General features: G+C 44.3%; 1 protein-coding gene across 6 annotated transcripts in view; it reads right to left on the bottom strand.

Moving 5' to 3' along the window:
- Window positions 1-17012, bottom strand: part of LOC115797851 (diacylglycerol kinase zeta-like) — a 94433-nt gene that overhangs the window by 3301 nt on the left and 74120 nt on the right. For 5 of the 6 annotated variants that reach the window (XM_030754411.1, XM_030754403.1, XM_030754417.1 and 2 more), the window contains 6 exons: window positions 10905-10994; window positions 7840-7890; window positions 5894-5943; window positions 1108-1148; window positions 725-845; window positions 178-214 (listed from right to left, as the gene is read on the bottom strand). In XM_030754411.1, coding sequence (XP_030610271.1) covers window positions 178-214; window positions 725-845; window positions 1108-1148; window positions 5894-5943; window positions 7840-7890; window positions 10905-10994 — 390 coding nt within the window. The remainder of the gene's footprint in view (window positions 1-177; window positions 215-724; window positions 846-1107; window positions 1149-5893; window positions 5944-7839; window positions 7891-10904; window positions 10995-17012) is intronic. The other variant, XM_030754394.1, reaches the window with a different exon arrangement.

Genomic DNA, 17012 nt, shown 5'->3' with positions numbered 1-17012 from the left:
GTTAGAACAGCAGGCTCACGCACCACAGCTCACTGCAATCACCACAGTTTACACTTACAGAGCAGACAATAGGTCTTACTCTAAGACTGCTGAAATGGAATCACCAACTCTTAAAAATCACGTTATTTATTCCAACTTTAGTCTGGATGGTTTAAAGGTAACCGTGACAATACTTACTGCAGGTTTTCAGTGACATCAATCAGCTCACCTGGAGCTGGAAAACAGAGAGGAGGGAATGACTGCAGAGACCAGAGTCACATGTTCATCCAACTATGCTCACTTCTTTAAAGTTAAACGAGAATGTCTGCACATTGTATCTGCGGTGGCTGTGGCTCAGGGGGTACTAACTGTAAGGTTGGTGGTTCAATCCCTGACTGCTCCAATCTGCACACCAAAGTATCCTTGGGCAAAATACTGAACCCCAAGCTGCTCTCTGATGCAACCGTCAGAGTGTGAATGTGAATACAGGTGAATGAGGCTGTATACGCACTGTGAGTGCTCAAAGTAGGATAGAAAAGCTCTATATAAGAACCAGTCCATTCACCGAGGATTTTTCAATATTAGTTGAATAATTTTCAGTTTTTCAGGGTCATGTTCCTGTGATGGACTGGTGATGTGTCCTCTTGGCCTATAACAGCTGTAACCTGGTGCTGGTGATGGATGGATGGTTCAGGCATGTCTAAGTGGCAGATTTTCATGTACAGTGGCTGCCTGTTAGCATTACCATTGTCAAGGATGTAGCGCACCATCTCTTTGCTTCCTGTAGTAACAGCGTGGTGCAGCAAACTGCACCCTGACTGGTCCAGCACTGTGAGGTCAGCCCCCTTCAGGTGCAGCTCCTGCAGCTGTGGTGATACACGGGTGAGGAAAACGTGTAGCAGCAGTTTCAAACATCATCAGAAAGCTTCGCTCATAAAGTTAGTATTTTATAACACATGAGGGCACATTAAAGCTGAATGTGTACATGAACCACAGACACAGTTGTTGGACACATAAAAATGGACATGAAGGCTGTGAGAAAGTTGTTTAACAGCTAACAAAATCATGTGTTCAGATAAATATGCAAACATCGATCGCAGACACACACACACAGACACACACAGTTACCTTCTTGACGTCCTTGTTCTTCACACACTCGATCAACAGCTCTGTTAGGGGACACAGTGACAGAGGGTTTGGCGGTGAAGAAAAAGCTCGTTGTGTTCAAAGTGTTGAGCCAATAACACAACAGTGAAACAGCTGAACTGTCACTGATGCTTTTACAGAAAGCATCTGCACACACAACCATACACAACTAAATAAAACCACACATGAAGAACTATTCACTGACCAAATCAGGAGGCTGCAACATAAATGAGGGTCAGAATATTAGAAACACTCCATTAACAGAATAACTGCTTCATATATTTATTATGTGGATAATTGGAGTGGTGACTGAGTCATATTTGAGGTAACGGAGAACACTGATATCTAATGGAAGCAAACACGATGGGAACAGCATGTAAATCCACCTTAAACACTGTGAGCTTTAGATAAAGCCACACAGCATTATCATCATCATCATCTTCATGATGGTAACAGTTTCCAGCACAAACTGTTGGTATGATTGTTACTGGCTGAAACACGGGCTGTGCATGGCTGTCTCAGCTCAGATATGAGATGAATGTTTATTAGGTTGACCTCAATACTCGCTCTCACTCCCTCTCTCTTTAGTAGCTGAGTCCTAATCCAGTTATGTTAGGCTTAGTGTGTGTGTGTGTGTGTGTGTGTGTGTGTGTGTGTGTGTGTGTGTGTGTGTGTGTGTGTGTGTGTGTGTGTGTGAGAGACACAGAGAGGGGGGGTGAAAGGAGGGGGAGAGAAAGAGAACAGACTTCAAAAACCTCTAAGAGCGTTTGTAGCTGTAAGACAAATCAAAAACAACACACACACACACACACACACACACACACACACACACTGAATTAACTGAATTTTACCCAGGGAAAGAATTAAGTAAACCAGAGAAAATAAGTCTGTCTTACAAGAGAATAGAAGACGAAAAAAGAGGTCTCTCACACACACACACACACACACACACACACACACACACACACACACACACACACACACACACACACACACACACACGTCACTTGGTCCACTGAACCTTCAGTTTGATGCAGTCAACCTGTCTGACCCTTATGGGAGACGTCTGTGTGTGTGGATGAAAACAGAAGCTGCATTTAGAGGAGGAAACCCTGCACACAGGAGTCCACAGTCACTGCTAACTGACATGGATACATCCTGATTTGACTCCACTCAGGTATTATACACACACTGTTGTAACCTCAACTAAGGCAAAGTTGTGCATAAATATGAAGCAGCTGTAGAGATAATCACTCATTCATGTATGCATCACTAAGCACTTAATATTTCACATTAAACTGTAATTTCATACGAGCAGAAGAGCTTTGTTTATTTAAAAAGTAAAAAAATCTTAAGCTGCAACATATGTGCTCACAGTATTGATTCAATGCCCAGACTGACGGCACATTCTGACAAAAGATTAAAAAAAACTCCACCACAATACCACAACTTTGTGTTGTTGCAGCTCAGCAGTTCAGGACATCCTTCTCTGTATTTTCAATTCAATTCAATTTATTTAGCGCCAAATCACAACAAACCGCCTCAAGGCGCTTTGTATTATGGGTAAAGACCCTACAATAATACAGAGAAAACCCAACAGTCAAAACGACCCCCTATGAGCAGCACTTGGTGACAGTGGGAAGGAAAAACTCCCTTTAACAGGAAGAAACCTCCAGCAGAACCAGGCTCAGGGAGGGGCAGTCATCTGCTGAGGGGGGGCTGAGGGGAGAGAGCCAGACATTAATATCAATTAATGATTAAATGCAGAGTGGAGTATAAACAAAGTAAATAAGGTGAATGAGAAGAAACAGTGCATTATGTGAACCCCCCAGCAGACTAGGCCTATAGCAGCATAACTAAGGGAGGGTTCAGGGTCACCTGATCCAGCCCTAACTATAAGCTTTATCATAAAGGAAAGTTTTAAGCCTAATCTTAAAAATAGAGAGGGTGTCTGTCTCCCGAATCCAAGCTGGAAGCTGGTTCCACAGAAGAGGCTGAAAGCTGAAGGCTCTGCCTCCCATTCTACTCTTAATTATCCTAGGAACCACAAGTAAGCCAGCAGTCTGAGAGAGAAGTGCTCTGTTGGGGTGATATGGGACTATGAGGTCTTTGAGATAAGATGGTGCCTGATTATTCAAGACCTTGTATGTGAGGAGAAGGATTTTAAATCCTATTCTAGATTTAACAGGGAGCCAATGAAGAGAAGCCAATATGGGAGAAATCTGCTCTCTCTTTCTAGTCCCTGTCAGTACTCTAGCTGCAGCATTTTGGATCAGCTGAAGGCTTTTCAGGAAGCTTTTAGGACAGCCTGATAATAATGAATTACAATAATCCAGCCTAGAAGTAATAAATGCATGGATTAGCTTTTCAGCATCACTCTGAGAAAGGATGTTTCTAATTTTAGAAATATTGCGCAAATGCAAAAAAGCGGTCCTACATATTTGTTTAATATGTGCATTGAAGGACATATCCTGGTCAAAAATGACTCCAAGATTTCTCAGTGTTACTGGAGGCCAGTTAATAATAATATAACAAACAAAGGTTTTCATGCAGGTCAGTTTAGTACTCAGACGCTCGCTGCAGAGTGATGCGTTTGGACTATATGCAGGATGTTTTGACTGTCTTACTAAAGTAAATAAGGCCTTCCTTGAGAATAATCCAGATGGTTCCACTCTTAAGCTCAGAGGAGGCAGAGTTCAAGATTTAGAAAATAATTTATAATGCAGATTGGTCAGAGTACAGATAAGTCACATGCACAGTTATAGACAGTACACAGTGAAATGTATTTTGTACCTGAAGCCAATAATAAGTAGAACATATAAATAATAGTATAATAGTCCAGTTAGGGCTCAGAGTTAAGGCTTATGGATTAAAAACTCTTCTTCAACCTTTCAGTCTTAGCCCTCAGGCAGCGGTAACGCCGGCCTGATGGGAGCAGGGAGAAGAGAGAGTGTCCGGGGTGGCTGGGCTGTTTTAGGATCTTCATGGCCCTCAGCCTGCACTGCTTGGTGTAAATGTCCTGCAGGTTGGGGAGGGTGGTTCTGATGGTCCGTTCAGCTGAACGAACCACCCTTTTTAGGGCCATGAAGTCCTGCTTGGTGCAGTTTCCCATCCAGGTGGTGATGCTCCCACGCATGATGCTCTCGATGGTGCAGGTGTAAAAGTTCCTGAGCACCTTGAGTGGGAGCTTGAAGTCTCTCAGCCGCCTGAGGAGGTAGAGACGCTGTCTGGCCTTCTTCACAGTGATGTTTATGTGATGAGTCCAGGACAGGTCCTGTGAGATGGTCACTCCCAGGTATTTGAAGGTGTCCACTCTTTCCACCTCAGCACCACTGATGAGACGTGGATGGTAGTCCCTCTGCTGCTTCCTGCTGAAGTCCACGATCAGTTCCTTCGTTTTGCTGACGTTGAGCAGGAGGTGGTTCTCCTGGCACCAGTTCTCCAGGTGGGAGACCTCTCTCCTGTAGGCTGTCTCCTCATTGTGAGAGATTAGTCCCACAACAGCAGTGTCGTCAGCAAACTTGATGATGATGTTGGACCCCTGATGTGACCCTGATGTGGCCTCACAGTTGTGGTTGTACAGCGAGTACAGCAGAGGGCTGAGCACATGGGGGGGAGAGGGGGGGGGGGCAGTTTGGCACTAACTGAGCTCAGGTCCAGGAAAGGTGGTGGCATTTCCTGACTTTGAGTATGAGCCTCTTTGTCTGCATGATAAAGATTTAACTTGTATTTCTGAATGCAGACAAACTGTTCACTTCATAACCCTGCTACAAAATCCTGTCTGGTTTCTAACCTCAGGCCCAGTGAGGGCGCACAGATTATTATGGTCATGCTGAAAGTCTTTATATGCTGTGATCTGCTGCAGCTTACACAACAACCAACACAAACTGTTTGAAAAATAACTGTTGGGAAACATTTTTGAATTATTAAGCTATTTGTGCACCCACACAGTCTCTTTCGAGTAATTAAGCACTCCCCATTTTTGTTTTCAACTCCTCTCTCATTGACCTTTCACCCAACCAAACCACTTGTCAGATGTTTCCTCAGGTGATTATAGGATCTGTTTCCTGTCTTTCTGAAACATGTTGCTGACCACCTGCTTTTTAAACCAATTAATTAAAAATTAATTAATTAAAACATTTGAAAAGAAGCACTCAACTTTCAGTCTCCACATTTCCCACAATTATCCCTCCTCAGCAATTCATTTGGTGGGTATGACCCACAGGTGCGTATAACAGGTGTGACGACTTGACCAACAGCAATGAGACTGAGCTGCTGTGATGCAGAGAGCGCTCCTCTTTGATGACTCTCCTGCATTAGCTGATGTTACTGCAGTCTGATGGGACTTCACTGACTGACAGCTAGAACTGCATTCATCTCAAAATGCACCAAAACTAGAATCAAACAAACCTGCTGGCAAACCCAGTGAAAACACACACGTTCCCAAAAGAATGAAACCACAGAGAGGCTGACAGAAAAGGAAGCCCACACACACACACACACACACACACACACACACACACACACACACACACACACACACACACACATCTCCCAGCATGCAACAGCGGGTGCAGACAGACAGAGGCTGAGAAAATGTGTCAAAGAAGAAAAGAAAGTGTCTCGAGACACAGCAGCTGTCGCACTCCTCTGCACACACTTGTTCAGCTCTGTGGAAACTTTGAATGAACAAATCAAGTATCAGCAGTCAGGTCCTACAAGTTATCTGTAGGATGTGTGTGTGTGTGTGTGTGTGTGTGTGTGTTACCTTTTTCTCTCTCCTTTTCTGTGTCACTCGTCTTTTGGCTCCTGTCCCATCTGGAGAGCAGAGAGCAGACACACTGAGGGTCACTGCCTGTGTGTTGACCTTTCATGGCTCAGTCACACTGGAGGATAAAATAGCAGCAATCTGCTTGCAACTAGGAAACTTTGGTGGTTGCCTGGTGATCTTTGAATCTTTTTGCATTTGGTGACTAACTGTAAGTAGTAGTTGTGATGATTTCATCACGCAGAGGCTGAGCACGCAACTTGTGCGTGCTCAGGTGGATAATCGATCGTCCACTGGACGCCTGGAAAAATACCATTAAAGTTCGAGGCTTTGGCAACAGCTGGGGTGGGGAACTGTTGCTGCTTGGTGTGTGTGTACACACACACACCAAGCAGCAACAGTTCCCCACCCCAGCTTGGTGTGTGTGTGTGTACATCTGAACATTAATCTAACCACTTTATCTAAATAAAACCCATTCACCTGAGCAATAATAGCCCACTGAGCGGATGTCTGTGGGACTCAGACGTTCTGTCAGTCTGACTTCCTTCCCTCCTCACCTGCTCCATGCAGCTTCAATAAAAAATAAACCCAGCGACTATTTTTAGCACCGTGCAGTGCAGAGGTGCTTGTGCGACACTTCTGAAATGCATTATCTGGTGAAATTGTCTTCTGGTATCGCACGCAGCAGCAGAGACGTGTCGCAGCCGTGCTCGGTGTCTTCCCGGGTCATCGTGTGATAATGTTTGATTCCCAAACTTTTCCAAACTGAACATCATACAATGTGTAAAAAGAGCAGTCTGATACACGAGGCCACACAGGTGCACCAGCATCCTCATCCAGAGACCTGCTGATCACTGTGTGCCTGATGCTTCTTAAAGGGAAACCCCACACAGCAGGAACCAGTAACAAGCTGGGAGTGAGAGTGTAAACAGAGACCATATCCTAAGATCACAAGTACAGCGAGTGCTCTCTCACACACACACACACACACACACACACACACACACACACACACACACAGAGACATTCAGGGTGCAGAAACAAAACTACTTGTACTCATTATTGAGTGCAAAGCTGTTTTAATGAGCACAGTACTGCGTTGCTTTAATGAGTACTATTATGTTGTAATGAGCAGATATGTGACTTGACTCAAACTGACTCTTTTCATCATTAATGGATGAAAACTATTAGCAAAGCATAAACTCACAGAAGATCCACATCAAACTGTCAGGAACGGTCTCCATCAAATCTCATCACACTTCCCGGCGCAGCGTTCTCGCGCCTCGGCCTGTTATGTCCCCACTGATGTCTGCCTGTGACAGCTTCAGCAGTGTTACAGGGTTAGAGGAGGACAGCCATTCGTGACAGAGCCTCAGATCAGGAAACCATGTTAGTGCATCTTCCTGGGACATGTGAGATCTAACCACTGGCCTTCCAGTCAGCGCGTGATCCGCTCTACCTCAGGAGCCAGAGTGACACCTGTACACAGTGTCTCCAGTGCAGGGCCCTGAATGGACCTACAAGGATACAGCTCTAGTGCAGGCTTACATAACTGAAATTAAAAAGTGACCTTGGCTGCTTTGTTTATGGCTCAATAAATGAGACTTGTTGCTGCCCAGGAACATTTCTTGTACCATCTTAAAGTCCAGCATTTAGCATGTTTCATGAACACGGCAGCGACTGATTCCACTAATCAGAATCCAGCAGAGCACCTCTGAGCAGCACTCACACAAAATCATGCTGCAGTCACATCGACCTCGAGCAGACTCACACAGGAACATCTGATAATTCAGAAAGGCCGAAGCAGAGATAACCAAGGCTGCTCTGCAGTAAGGTTAACTCTCATTATAAGCTGTGTGAAGCCTGGTAAACACACACCGTGCAGAAAGTATGTTTTTATAACCTGGTTTAAAAAACAGTACCAGTGTGCTTTGGAGCCTGCTTACCTGTGTCTCGGGGTGTCACCTGTGGTGTTGGAGCGATGGATGCACCCCGCCCTGCAAAAGACGAAGAGAATAAAAGTGCTTCAGTCATATTACATGAAGAAAGCAACAGTGGCAGCCCGAGTTCATGCTGCTGATGTCACGGTGCTGGGTTTGAGGGTCTCGTACATAACAGTATATCAGTGATTCTTTGGTTAGGATTCAAGTTTATTGCATCCTCTGAGTATCTGTGCTTTATTTTGAAGGTCTCTTCTGTTCGGTTTGCTTCCTGATTAGCTTCACCTGTGTTTCCCAGGGTTTTCCATGTTCCCTAATCACCCCACTGTGTATATATAGTCTGGATTTTTCCCTGGTGCTTTGTCACGTCCTGGTTGTCGTTAGCTCCTTCTGCCGTCACTCAGTTTGCTTATTAAACTGACTTACTCCAAGTCAGTTTGTCATTTGTCCTGCTGGCTACTGTCCACTTCCATCTGTGCTGAGCTTTCCAGCATTACAGCTCATGAAAAAGTCCTGTCCCATTTCCCACTTTGGGATCCTGCCACAGTGAGTTCCACGGAGTAAGGGTGAGTTAGTAAGGGTAAGGTGTAGGTGAGGGAAGAAGGAAGGAAGGAGTAAGGGTGAGGCTCTCACACACACACGCTTGTTCTTGATGGTATTTACTTGAACTCATTTCAAGTATCTCCTTTAGATTAAATTATGCTTTGTATGTTGATTACATCCTTACTGACCAAAGCTTATCAGCAAAGAGAGAGAGATTATTATTAGTATTATTATTTCTGTCTTCCAGATTGTGTTTATCTTGGCATCTTCAGCTGGCTGCTCCAACGGGGCTCACAGCACGTCCTAACTCATCATTCATAGTTCAGCTGTTTGCAGCCTCTGGTCCTCCTCCTCTGAGGCTGCGTGCCAACCTTATGGCTGCAGCAGGTGTCGGGTCCATCTACGCTGTTTCTATTGGAGTGATTTAGACAACACAGCTTGTATCAATAAAGCAGTTACAGACCATGTGTGACTGTGTGTGTGCGTGTTGGGGAGGCCTGTTAGATTTTAGGAACAGAAGAAATCCACTGGCTGACCCATGATGAGGACCCCAGACCCCGACTGCTGTGCACACTGTTTAGTGAGAGCCCTGTGCAGGCAGACCATGTCAGTGATTCTCCCCCATCCCACAGGAAAATCATCACTGACAGATATCACAAAGGTTTTCTGCATCTTATTCATAAAACACTTTTTGGTTGACCCCAGAACACAGAGCTGCTGCTGTCACTGAGGGTCAGTCAGCAGAAATGTTTTCATGCCAGCTTTCAGCAGTGACATTACAGCTGTGCAGTTACACACATTCTGCTGTGCAGTGACACAACACGTTCCTAACACCTTAGAAAAAAAATGTGAGAAGGTAAAAAGCTCCACAGATCTGACAGAAAGTGCAGACGAACATGTTCCACAGTGAGAAACGGATTCTTCAGGAACTCCTCTCCTCCTCTTCCTTCTGGTTCCTCTGTGGTCACAGCCTGACCTTTCCCTCCATCTCCTGCTTTGGTGGTAGAAGCTGCTAAAAAACACCTTTGTTCTGTCTGAGCTGCTGGTTATGTTGACTTCGGCCTGCCAGGGCTGCATGAAGTCTGACACGATTAAAGACTTCCCCCCAAAACACACCTGTGGTAATGATACCTGCAGGCAGCTTCAAAAAAGCTCCTTGATTGGCTTGTACCTGTGATCCAAAGGTAATTGTGCCGTCCCCATCATGACACCGACCTGCTTCAGTGATCTGTGAGCTTTAAACACCGTTTTAGGAAACACTCCCACGTTAACTGCTGACAATCACACGACACAAGGTTTCACTGCTGGCTCTGAAGGCCCACTCTCTCTCAGCTGAAACCTGAGACCCTCAGCGGAGGCTCTGCGGGCCATCCTGCCCTCCCTGAGGACCGGCTGATCTCTCAGGGCACCCGGAGGAGGTCAGACTGACTACCTCACATTTTTATAAGCAGGTGTTTTCTGAGTTATCTCTGTGCTGTCCTCTATAATGTTTTATCATCTCTTCCTGGCAATCATTTTGAATTAGTTTATATTTGTTTTTAATACTTCAGGCAGGAGGAGAAGAGGAAGACCTCAGAGGAGGACGACATGCAGAGAGTCGGTGTGACAGAGCAGGATGCTGAGATAGAGGAGATGGAGGCAGATGATCAGCTCTGCATTTGACCTTTAACCTTTCTTACATGTTTTACTGCTGTTTGGTTACACTTTAACTGTGTTTTTGAAAGAAGCTACATTAATAAAGTTTATTATAATTATATCTGTGCTTCCTCTGTTCACTCACTGTCAGTCTGATGATGTTTGTTTGTCTCCACAAATGTAACAGGTGGAGGATCAGCTGCTGCTGGCAGAGATGTTATTATACTGCATGGTCCCAACATTTGAAGGAAAATCACTTCAGTGTCCTGCCCGGGGACTTTTTAAACATGTGGACGAGAGGAGCTGGGGATTGAACCACCGACCTTCCAGTCCGCAGGCAATCTGCCGTACTTCCTGAGCCGGAGCCTGAACGTCCACGTCTGAATGTGTTCATCAATGACATGTATGAAAACAAGCTGTTAGGCCATAAGTCTGAATGGTGTTTAATTAGACTACTGTATCCTTTTAATTAGACTACTGTATCCTTTTAATTAGACTACTGTATCCTACCTGATGAATTATTTTAGTCTAAAAAGAAAATCTGATGACACTTATGACAGCACGATCACCAGTTAAACCAGAACAGCGGTAACCTAACAGTGACTCATAATATTTCTGCAGATCTTATCATCCTCCACTCATGAATGTACCAGAGGAGTTCAGGCCTCGGGTACGAAAGAGGCTCAGGAGGGTATGGAGACAGCTGTGATTGTCTCCACACCCATCTCAGGGCAGTGACTTCAGCTGTGTGTCTGAGTAATGCTCATGTTTCTCTGTTCCCACACACCACCTTCTCTCTCAGCACTGCTGGATGACAGAATGGAAGAAATGTAACCAACAGCTTGTTAACAATATGACAAACACTAGAAAGTGCATGTCTATGAGTTACTAACCGGCTCAGCTTGCTAGCCACAGGTGCTGCACTGTGTGTCAGAGCGTCTGCTGCGGTGCTGTCACTGTTGATGCGTTGCCTTTGGGAAGAACTGCAGCAGAACACAGAGGAAACAAAGTGAGTGAGCTCAGCAGTGGGAACATGCAGCCAGGATGTGATGTCGCCTGTGCAGAGTCACAGTAAGCTGAACAACATGGGAGCTGGACAGCAGGAGCTTTCTGAACACACTGACACACAAACAGGAGGACTTCATTGTTACTGACGGGGTGAAATGTTTTAGGTAGACCTTCTTCAGATGCTAAAATGATGAGCCACCAAACATTTTCCCCTCCGCAGCAGTTTGCTCCTCAGATAAAGAAGAGAACAGTGCAACAATGACCATGACTGAGGCATCGGCAGAGAACAGGGGAAGCATTTTGAAGCTATAAAAGTAGGACAAGCTTAAGGCAAAGCAAGAAGAAACAGAGTATGTGAAACAGCTAGCAGCCTCGAGAGTCTCACACAAAGGCCCAAAACTATGACACCAACAAATGAGGCACAGAGGCTCCTCGGAGCGTCAGCTCAGCCGGGCACCAGTAGTTCAATTCAATTCAATTCAATTCAATTCAATTCAATTCAATTTTATTTATATGGCTCCAAATCACAACAAACTGTCGCCTCAAGGCGCTTTGTATTGTGGGTAAAGACCCTACAATAATACAGAGAAAACCCAACAGTCAAAACGACCCCCTATGAGCAGCACTTGGTGACAGTGAGAAGGAAAAACTCCCTTTAACAGGAAGAAACCTCCAGCAGAACCAGGCTCAGGGAGGGGGGGTCATCTGCTGAGGGGGGGCTGAGGAGAGAGAAAAGACATGCTGTGGAAGAGAGCCAGAGATTAATATCAATTAATGATTAAATGCAGAGTGGAGTATAAACAAAGTAAATAAGGTGAATGAGAAGAAACAGTGCATTATGTGAACCCCCCCAGCAGACTAGGCCTATAGCAGTATAACTAAGGGAGGGTTCAGGGTCACCTGATCCAGCCCTAACTATAAGCTTGATCATAAAGGAAAGTTTTAAGCCTAATCTTAAAAATAGAGAGGGTGTCTGTCTCCTGAATCCAAGCTGGAAGCTGGTTCCACAGAAGAGGGGCCTGAAAGCTGAAGGCTCTGCCTCCCATTCTACTCTTAAGTATCCTAGGAACCACAAGTAAGCCAGCAGTCTGAGAGAGAAGTGCTCTGTTGGGGTGATATGGGACTATGAGGTCTTTGAGATAAGATGGGGCCTGATTATTCAAGACCTTGTAGGTGAGGAGAAGAATTTTAAATTCTATTCTAGATTTAACAGGGAGCCAATGAAGAGAAGCCAATATGGGAGAAATCTGCTCTCTCTTTCTAGTCCCTGTCAGTACTCTAGCTGCAGCATTTTGGATCAGCTGAAGGCTTTTCAGGGAGCTTTTAGGACAGCCTGATAATAATGAATTACAATAATCCAGCCTAGAAGTAATAAATGCATGGATTAGCTTTTCAGCATCACTCTGAGAAAGGATGTTTCTAATTTTAGAAATATTGCGCAAATGCAAAAAAGCGGTCCTACATATTTGTTTAATATGTGCATTGAAGGACATATCCTGGTCAAAAATGACTCCAAGATTTCTCACAGTGTTACTGGAGGCCAAAGTAATGTCATCCAGAGTAAGTATCTGGTTAGACACCATGTTTCTAAGATTTGTGGGGCCGAGAACAAGAACTTCAGTTTGATCTGAATTTAGAAGCAGGAAATTAGAGGTCATCCAGGCCTTAATGTCTTTAAGACATTCCTGCAGTTTAACTAATTGATGTGTGTCATCTGGCTTCATTGATAGGTAAAGCTGAGTATCATCTGCATAACAATGAAAATTGATGCAGTTCTTTCTAATAATACTGCCTAAGGGAAGCATGTATAATGTAAATAAAATTGGTCCTAGCACAGAACCCTGTGGAACTCCATAATTAACCTTAGTGTGTGAAGAAGACTCCCCATTTACATGAACAAATTGGAGTCTATGAGATAAATATGATTCAAACCACTGCAGTGCAGTACCTTTAATACCTATAGTATGCTCTAATCTCTGTAATAAAATGTTATGGTCAACAGTATCAAAGCTGCACTGAGGTCCAACAGGACAAGAACAGAGATGAGTCCACTGTCAGAGGCTGTAAGAAGATCATTTGTAACCTTCACTAATGCTGTTTCTGTACTGTGATGAATTCTTAAACCTGACTGAAACTCTTCAAATAAACCGTTCCTCTGCAGATGATCAGTTAGCTGTTTTACAACTACTCTTTCAAGAGTCTTTGAGAGAAAAGGAAGGTTGGAGATTGGCCTATAATTAGCTAAGACAGCTGGGTCAGTGATGGCTTTTTAAGTAGAGGTTTAATTACAGCCACCTTGAAGGTCTGTGGTACATAGCCAACTAATAAAGACTGATTGATCATTTTTAAGATAGAAGCATCAATAATTGGAAAGACTTCTTTGAACAGTCTAGTAGGAATGGGATCTAATAAACATGTTGCTGGTTTGGAGGAAGTAACTATTGAAGTTAACTCTGAAAGATCAACTGGAGCAAAAGAGTCTAAACAAATACCAGCAGTGCTGAAAGCAGCCGAACATGAAGATAAATCTTTGAGATGGTTATGAATAATTTTTTCTCTAATGTCTAAAATTTTATTTGTAAAGAAATCCATGAAGTCACTACTAGTTAAAGTGAAAGGAATACTCGGCTCTACAGAGCTCTGACTCTTTGTCAGCCTGGCTACAGTGCTGAAAACAAACCTGGGGTTGTTCTTATTTTCTTCAATTAATGATGAATAGTAAGATGTCCTAGCTTTACGGAGGGCTTTTTTATAGAGCAACAAACTCTTTTTCCAGGCTAAAGGAGCATCTTCTCATTTAGTGAGACGCCATTCCCTCTCCAGCTTTCGGGTTATCTGCTTTAAGCTGTGCGTTTGTGAATTATACCACAGAGTCAGGCACTTCTGATTTGAAGCTCAGAGTCAACCTGCTCAGGGATGCTCCAAGACTGTGTTAAACAATCTGCCCTCTCTCTTCTAGACATCTCATACCTCCACAGGTATGTCACCTCGACCGACTACCTTCATCCACAGCTCTCCTCACTTCCTCCTTCCTAAGCCTCTGCACTTCCTGACTCACTGACTATCCTCCATCTGTCCTCCCCTCTCTCTCATTCATCAGCTCCTCTCAGCTTCTCCACAAGCCTAAATAAAGAAGGCTTGCCTAAAGCTAACAGCTAACCTCTACAGAGGTGGCAGGTCAGAGATGAGCTGGTTGGGAAGAGAATGGAGTTCTGACACCACTGCATGCATAAGCTGCACCTACAGTACTGCACTCTGCAGTCTGCTTGAATCTGTGGAAACACAGTAACACCTGCACTTAAAATCTGATCCCGAGTTATAATCAGGAGCCTGTGAAAGAAGGTCTGCTGCAGCCACTCCGTGTTTGTGCTGCTGCTCCGTGCTCAAAGCCTTCCCCACGGTGGGAAATGAAGTTCTCCGGTGCATCGCGCCCTCACACTGAGTCACAGGAGAAAAAGTCAAGCATTCGTAATGTTCACTTTCCTTTGTTTGTGTTGTTGCCGTCTCTGCCTGTGTGACATCAGTCTACACTAAATATGAACGTTCCTGGGTTCAGCTCTAACCATTTTTCCAAAATTCCCAAATTGTGCGATCCTGATTGTGTCAGTGTTGATTCCAAACTTGCAGTAAGTGAAGCTGTGGGGTCAAAAATCATTTTAAAAACTAAATGTTTTGTGTGTAGGTGTCTTTCAGTGTGTTTGCCAGAGACACAGGGGGATAGAGAGAAATAGAACAGAGAGAAGTAATTGTAGTGGGAGGAATAACGCTCACCCCTGGCCCTGCGTGGGCAAACTGCTATACTGTTTGTAAGAGAGCGTGTGTGTGTGTGTGTGTCTAAGTACAGTAGATTGGTGTGACTCTCGAGTGCTCTGACATGCATTACATTTCTCTCTCCATCCACTGTTTTCCTGACTATCTTTCTCCCAAACCCATCTCTCCCTCACTCTGCCCCTGCCTCTCCAGCTCATCTCTCCTCCTCATCCTCCCACTCAGTGCACTCAGCATTGCAAATCAACCCGCCAACACACACACACACACACGCGCACGCACACACACACACACACATATACAGCCAAAGGGAATCATTGTGAGGATCATCAGGTTGTGTTGCTGTGCCTATACTCATGTTGTACCTGTTACTTTATTTACTGCCTCTTTCTGTTCTCTATGCTAATTCCTGTTCTCATTCTATGGTTTACATTTACACAGCAGCTCAGCTGCCTGGAGAAACAGGAGATACTGTTGGCTGAGATGATGGTTCGATAACTGATGAAGTTTGTGGCTGGAACACATCTCTTCATGCAGATGAAACAGTTTGGGGCTCTGAACAAAGCCTCCTGCTGAAGGTCTGTTAAGAAGACCCGTCACTGATGGGGGTCTCCGCCCACCATCACTGAAAATAGCAGATAAATGTAGAGGTCAGGATAACATCACAGCCTCATGTTATAACAGGAACCCGTCAGCAGACGTCTGATCGCCTTCTGTGTTCAATATTAATAACACTAAATGAAAACCATGCTAAGCATGCTGTCACATTAATACTCTGATTATCAATACCTTTTAGTACTTGGAACACTCAAACATTTCCATGGAGAAATATCCGAAAGTACTGCACTCAGCACACGAGTGTGTACTACATAATGTCCTTCTGTTTATCTATAACAATAAGCCATAATACATATTTACAAAGTCTTCACATCATATTACTACATATCTGCTGATATCAATGCATTATGTATGGCATCACTATAATCATAAGGCAACCATGTTGTTTACATGTGAGCAGTATTGCCGAGCAGTAGGTATGGCTTTAATATTGCTCAATGATGAGTCACAGTCGGTACTATTTGTGGCCATGAGTCATCGCTGACCAATCAGAAGCTGGTATCACAAGCTAATCAATCAGGCTGCAGCCTGGAGCTGATGTTCCTGTAAACAGACCGGCTCCTTACCTGGAAGTAAAGAGAGAACCCACAGAGAACCCACAGAGACACTGAGGGAACATACAGACCACACAGCAAGAACCCGGCCAGGATTCACAGCCAGGACCTTCTGGCAGTGAAGTGACCGTGCTAACCGCTGCATCACCACTCCACCCACTTTGTGCTTATTCAGATGATAAAGTTATGGCCAAAAGGCAGTATGCCCACTGTACTACAGAAACTTCATATAATATGGTATAAAACTGTAAAAACGTGCAGTGAGGTCAAGACTAGTGCACTGCTTAGAAGAACGAGTGCAACGGTGACACAGAGTGAAGGAGAACCTCACCATCGATGGAGAGCCTCAGTACAAACTGTCACAGCAGCAGATAAAGGACCTGAGCTCGGCTTCCAGCTCATACAAAAACATTATTACAGCATTCATATCCTCTTATTGGCTGCTCATGGTGACAGACCAGAAGCTAATATGATCTTCGAGCCATCATAATCATCGCTCATAAGAGCTGAGTGCGTGTAGTTTAAAGTATGAACGTGTTGATGTGTATTGTGCAGTTTTATCGACATAAAAAAACTTTATGAGCAGAAAATACTGTGGAGAGTGCACTGCTCTGTCGAGGATGGACTATGAGTGAGCATCACATTATATTTGGAGCGAGACATTTATATAATCAGATATTCTGATTTAGAGAAATAACAAATGCAATTACGCCTACAGCCCTCTGCGAGAACGCTGCATTACGTGTTGTTTGTGGCCGGTGATGGGCTTCTGAGGGTTTTAAAGCTCATACTGACTCAGCTGGCTCGTTTACCCCGACTGTCACAGATCTGAGATCATCTATTTTCCATTTTCCTCACTAAATAAATAAATAATGAAGACAACAATATGGTGCCTAAAATGGGACTTCACAAGTGAAAACAAGTTCACAGTATCTTCACTGCAGCACTGAACCACAACCATGTGGCTGTAACAGATGCTGAGCCTCTGATATGCAAACATCCCCGAGTTCTTCCATCCACCGCAGCTCAGTGCAGACCGTCAGTCAGTGAAGC

The sequence above is a fragment of the Archocentrus centrarchus genome, chromosome 2, assembly GCF_007364275.1.
Source record: "Archocentrus centrarchus isolate MPI-CPG fArcCen1 chromosome 2, fArcCen1, whole genome shotgun sequence".
NCBI classification, from domain to species: Eukaryota; Metazoa; Chordata; class Actinopteri; order Cichliformes; family Cichlidae; genus Archocentrus; species Archocentrus centrarchus.
This window is presented reverse-complemented; position numbering and strand designations above follow the sequence as displayed.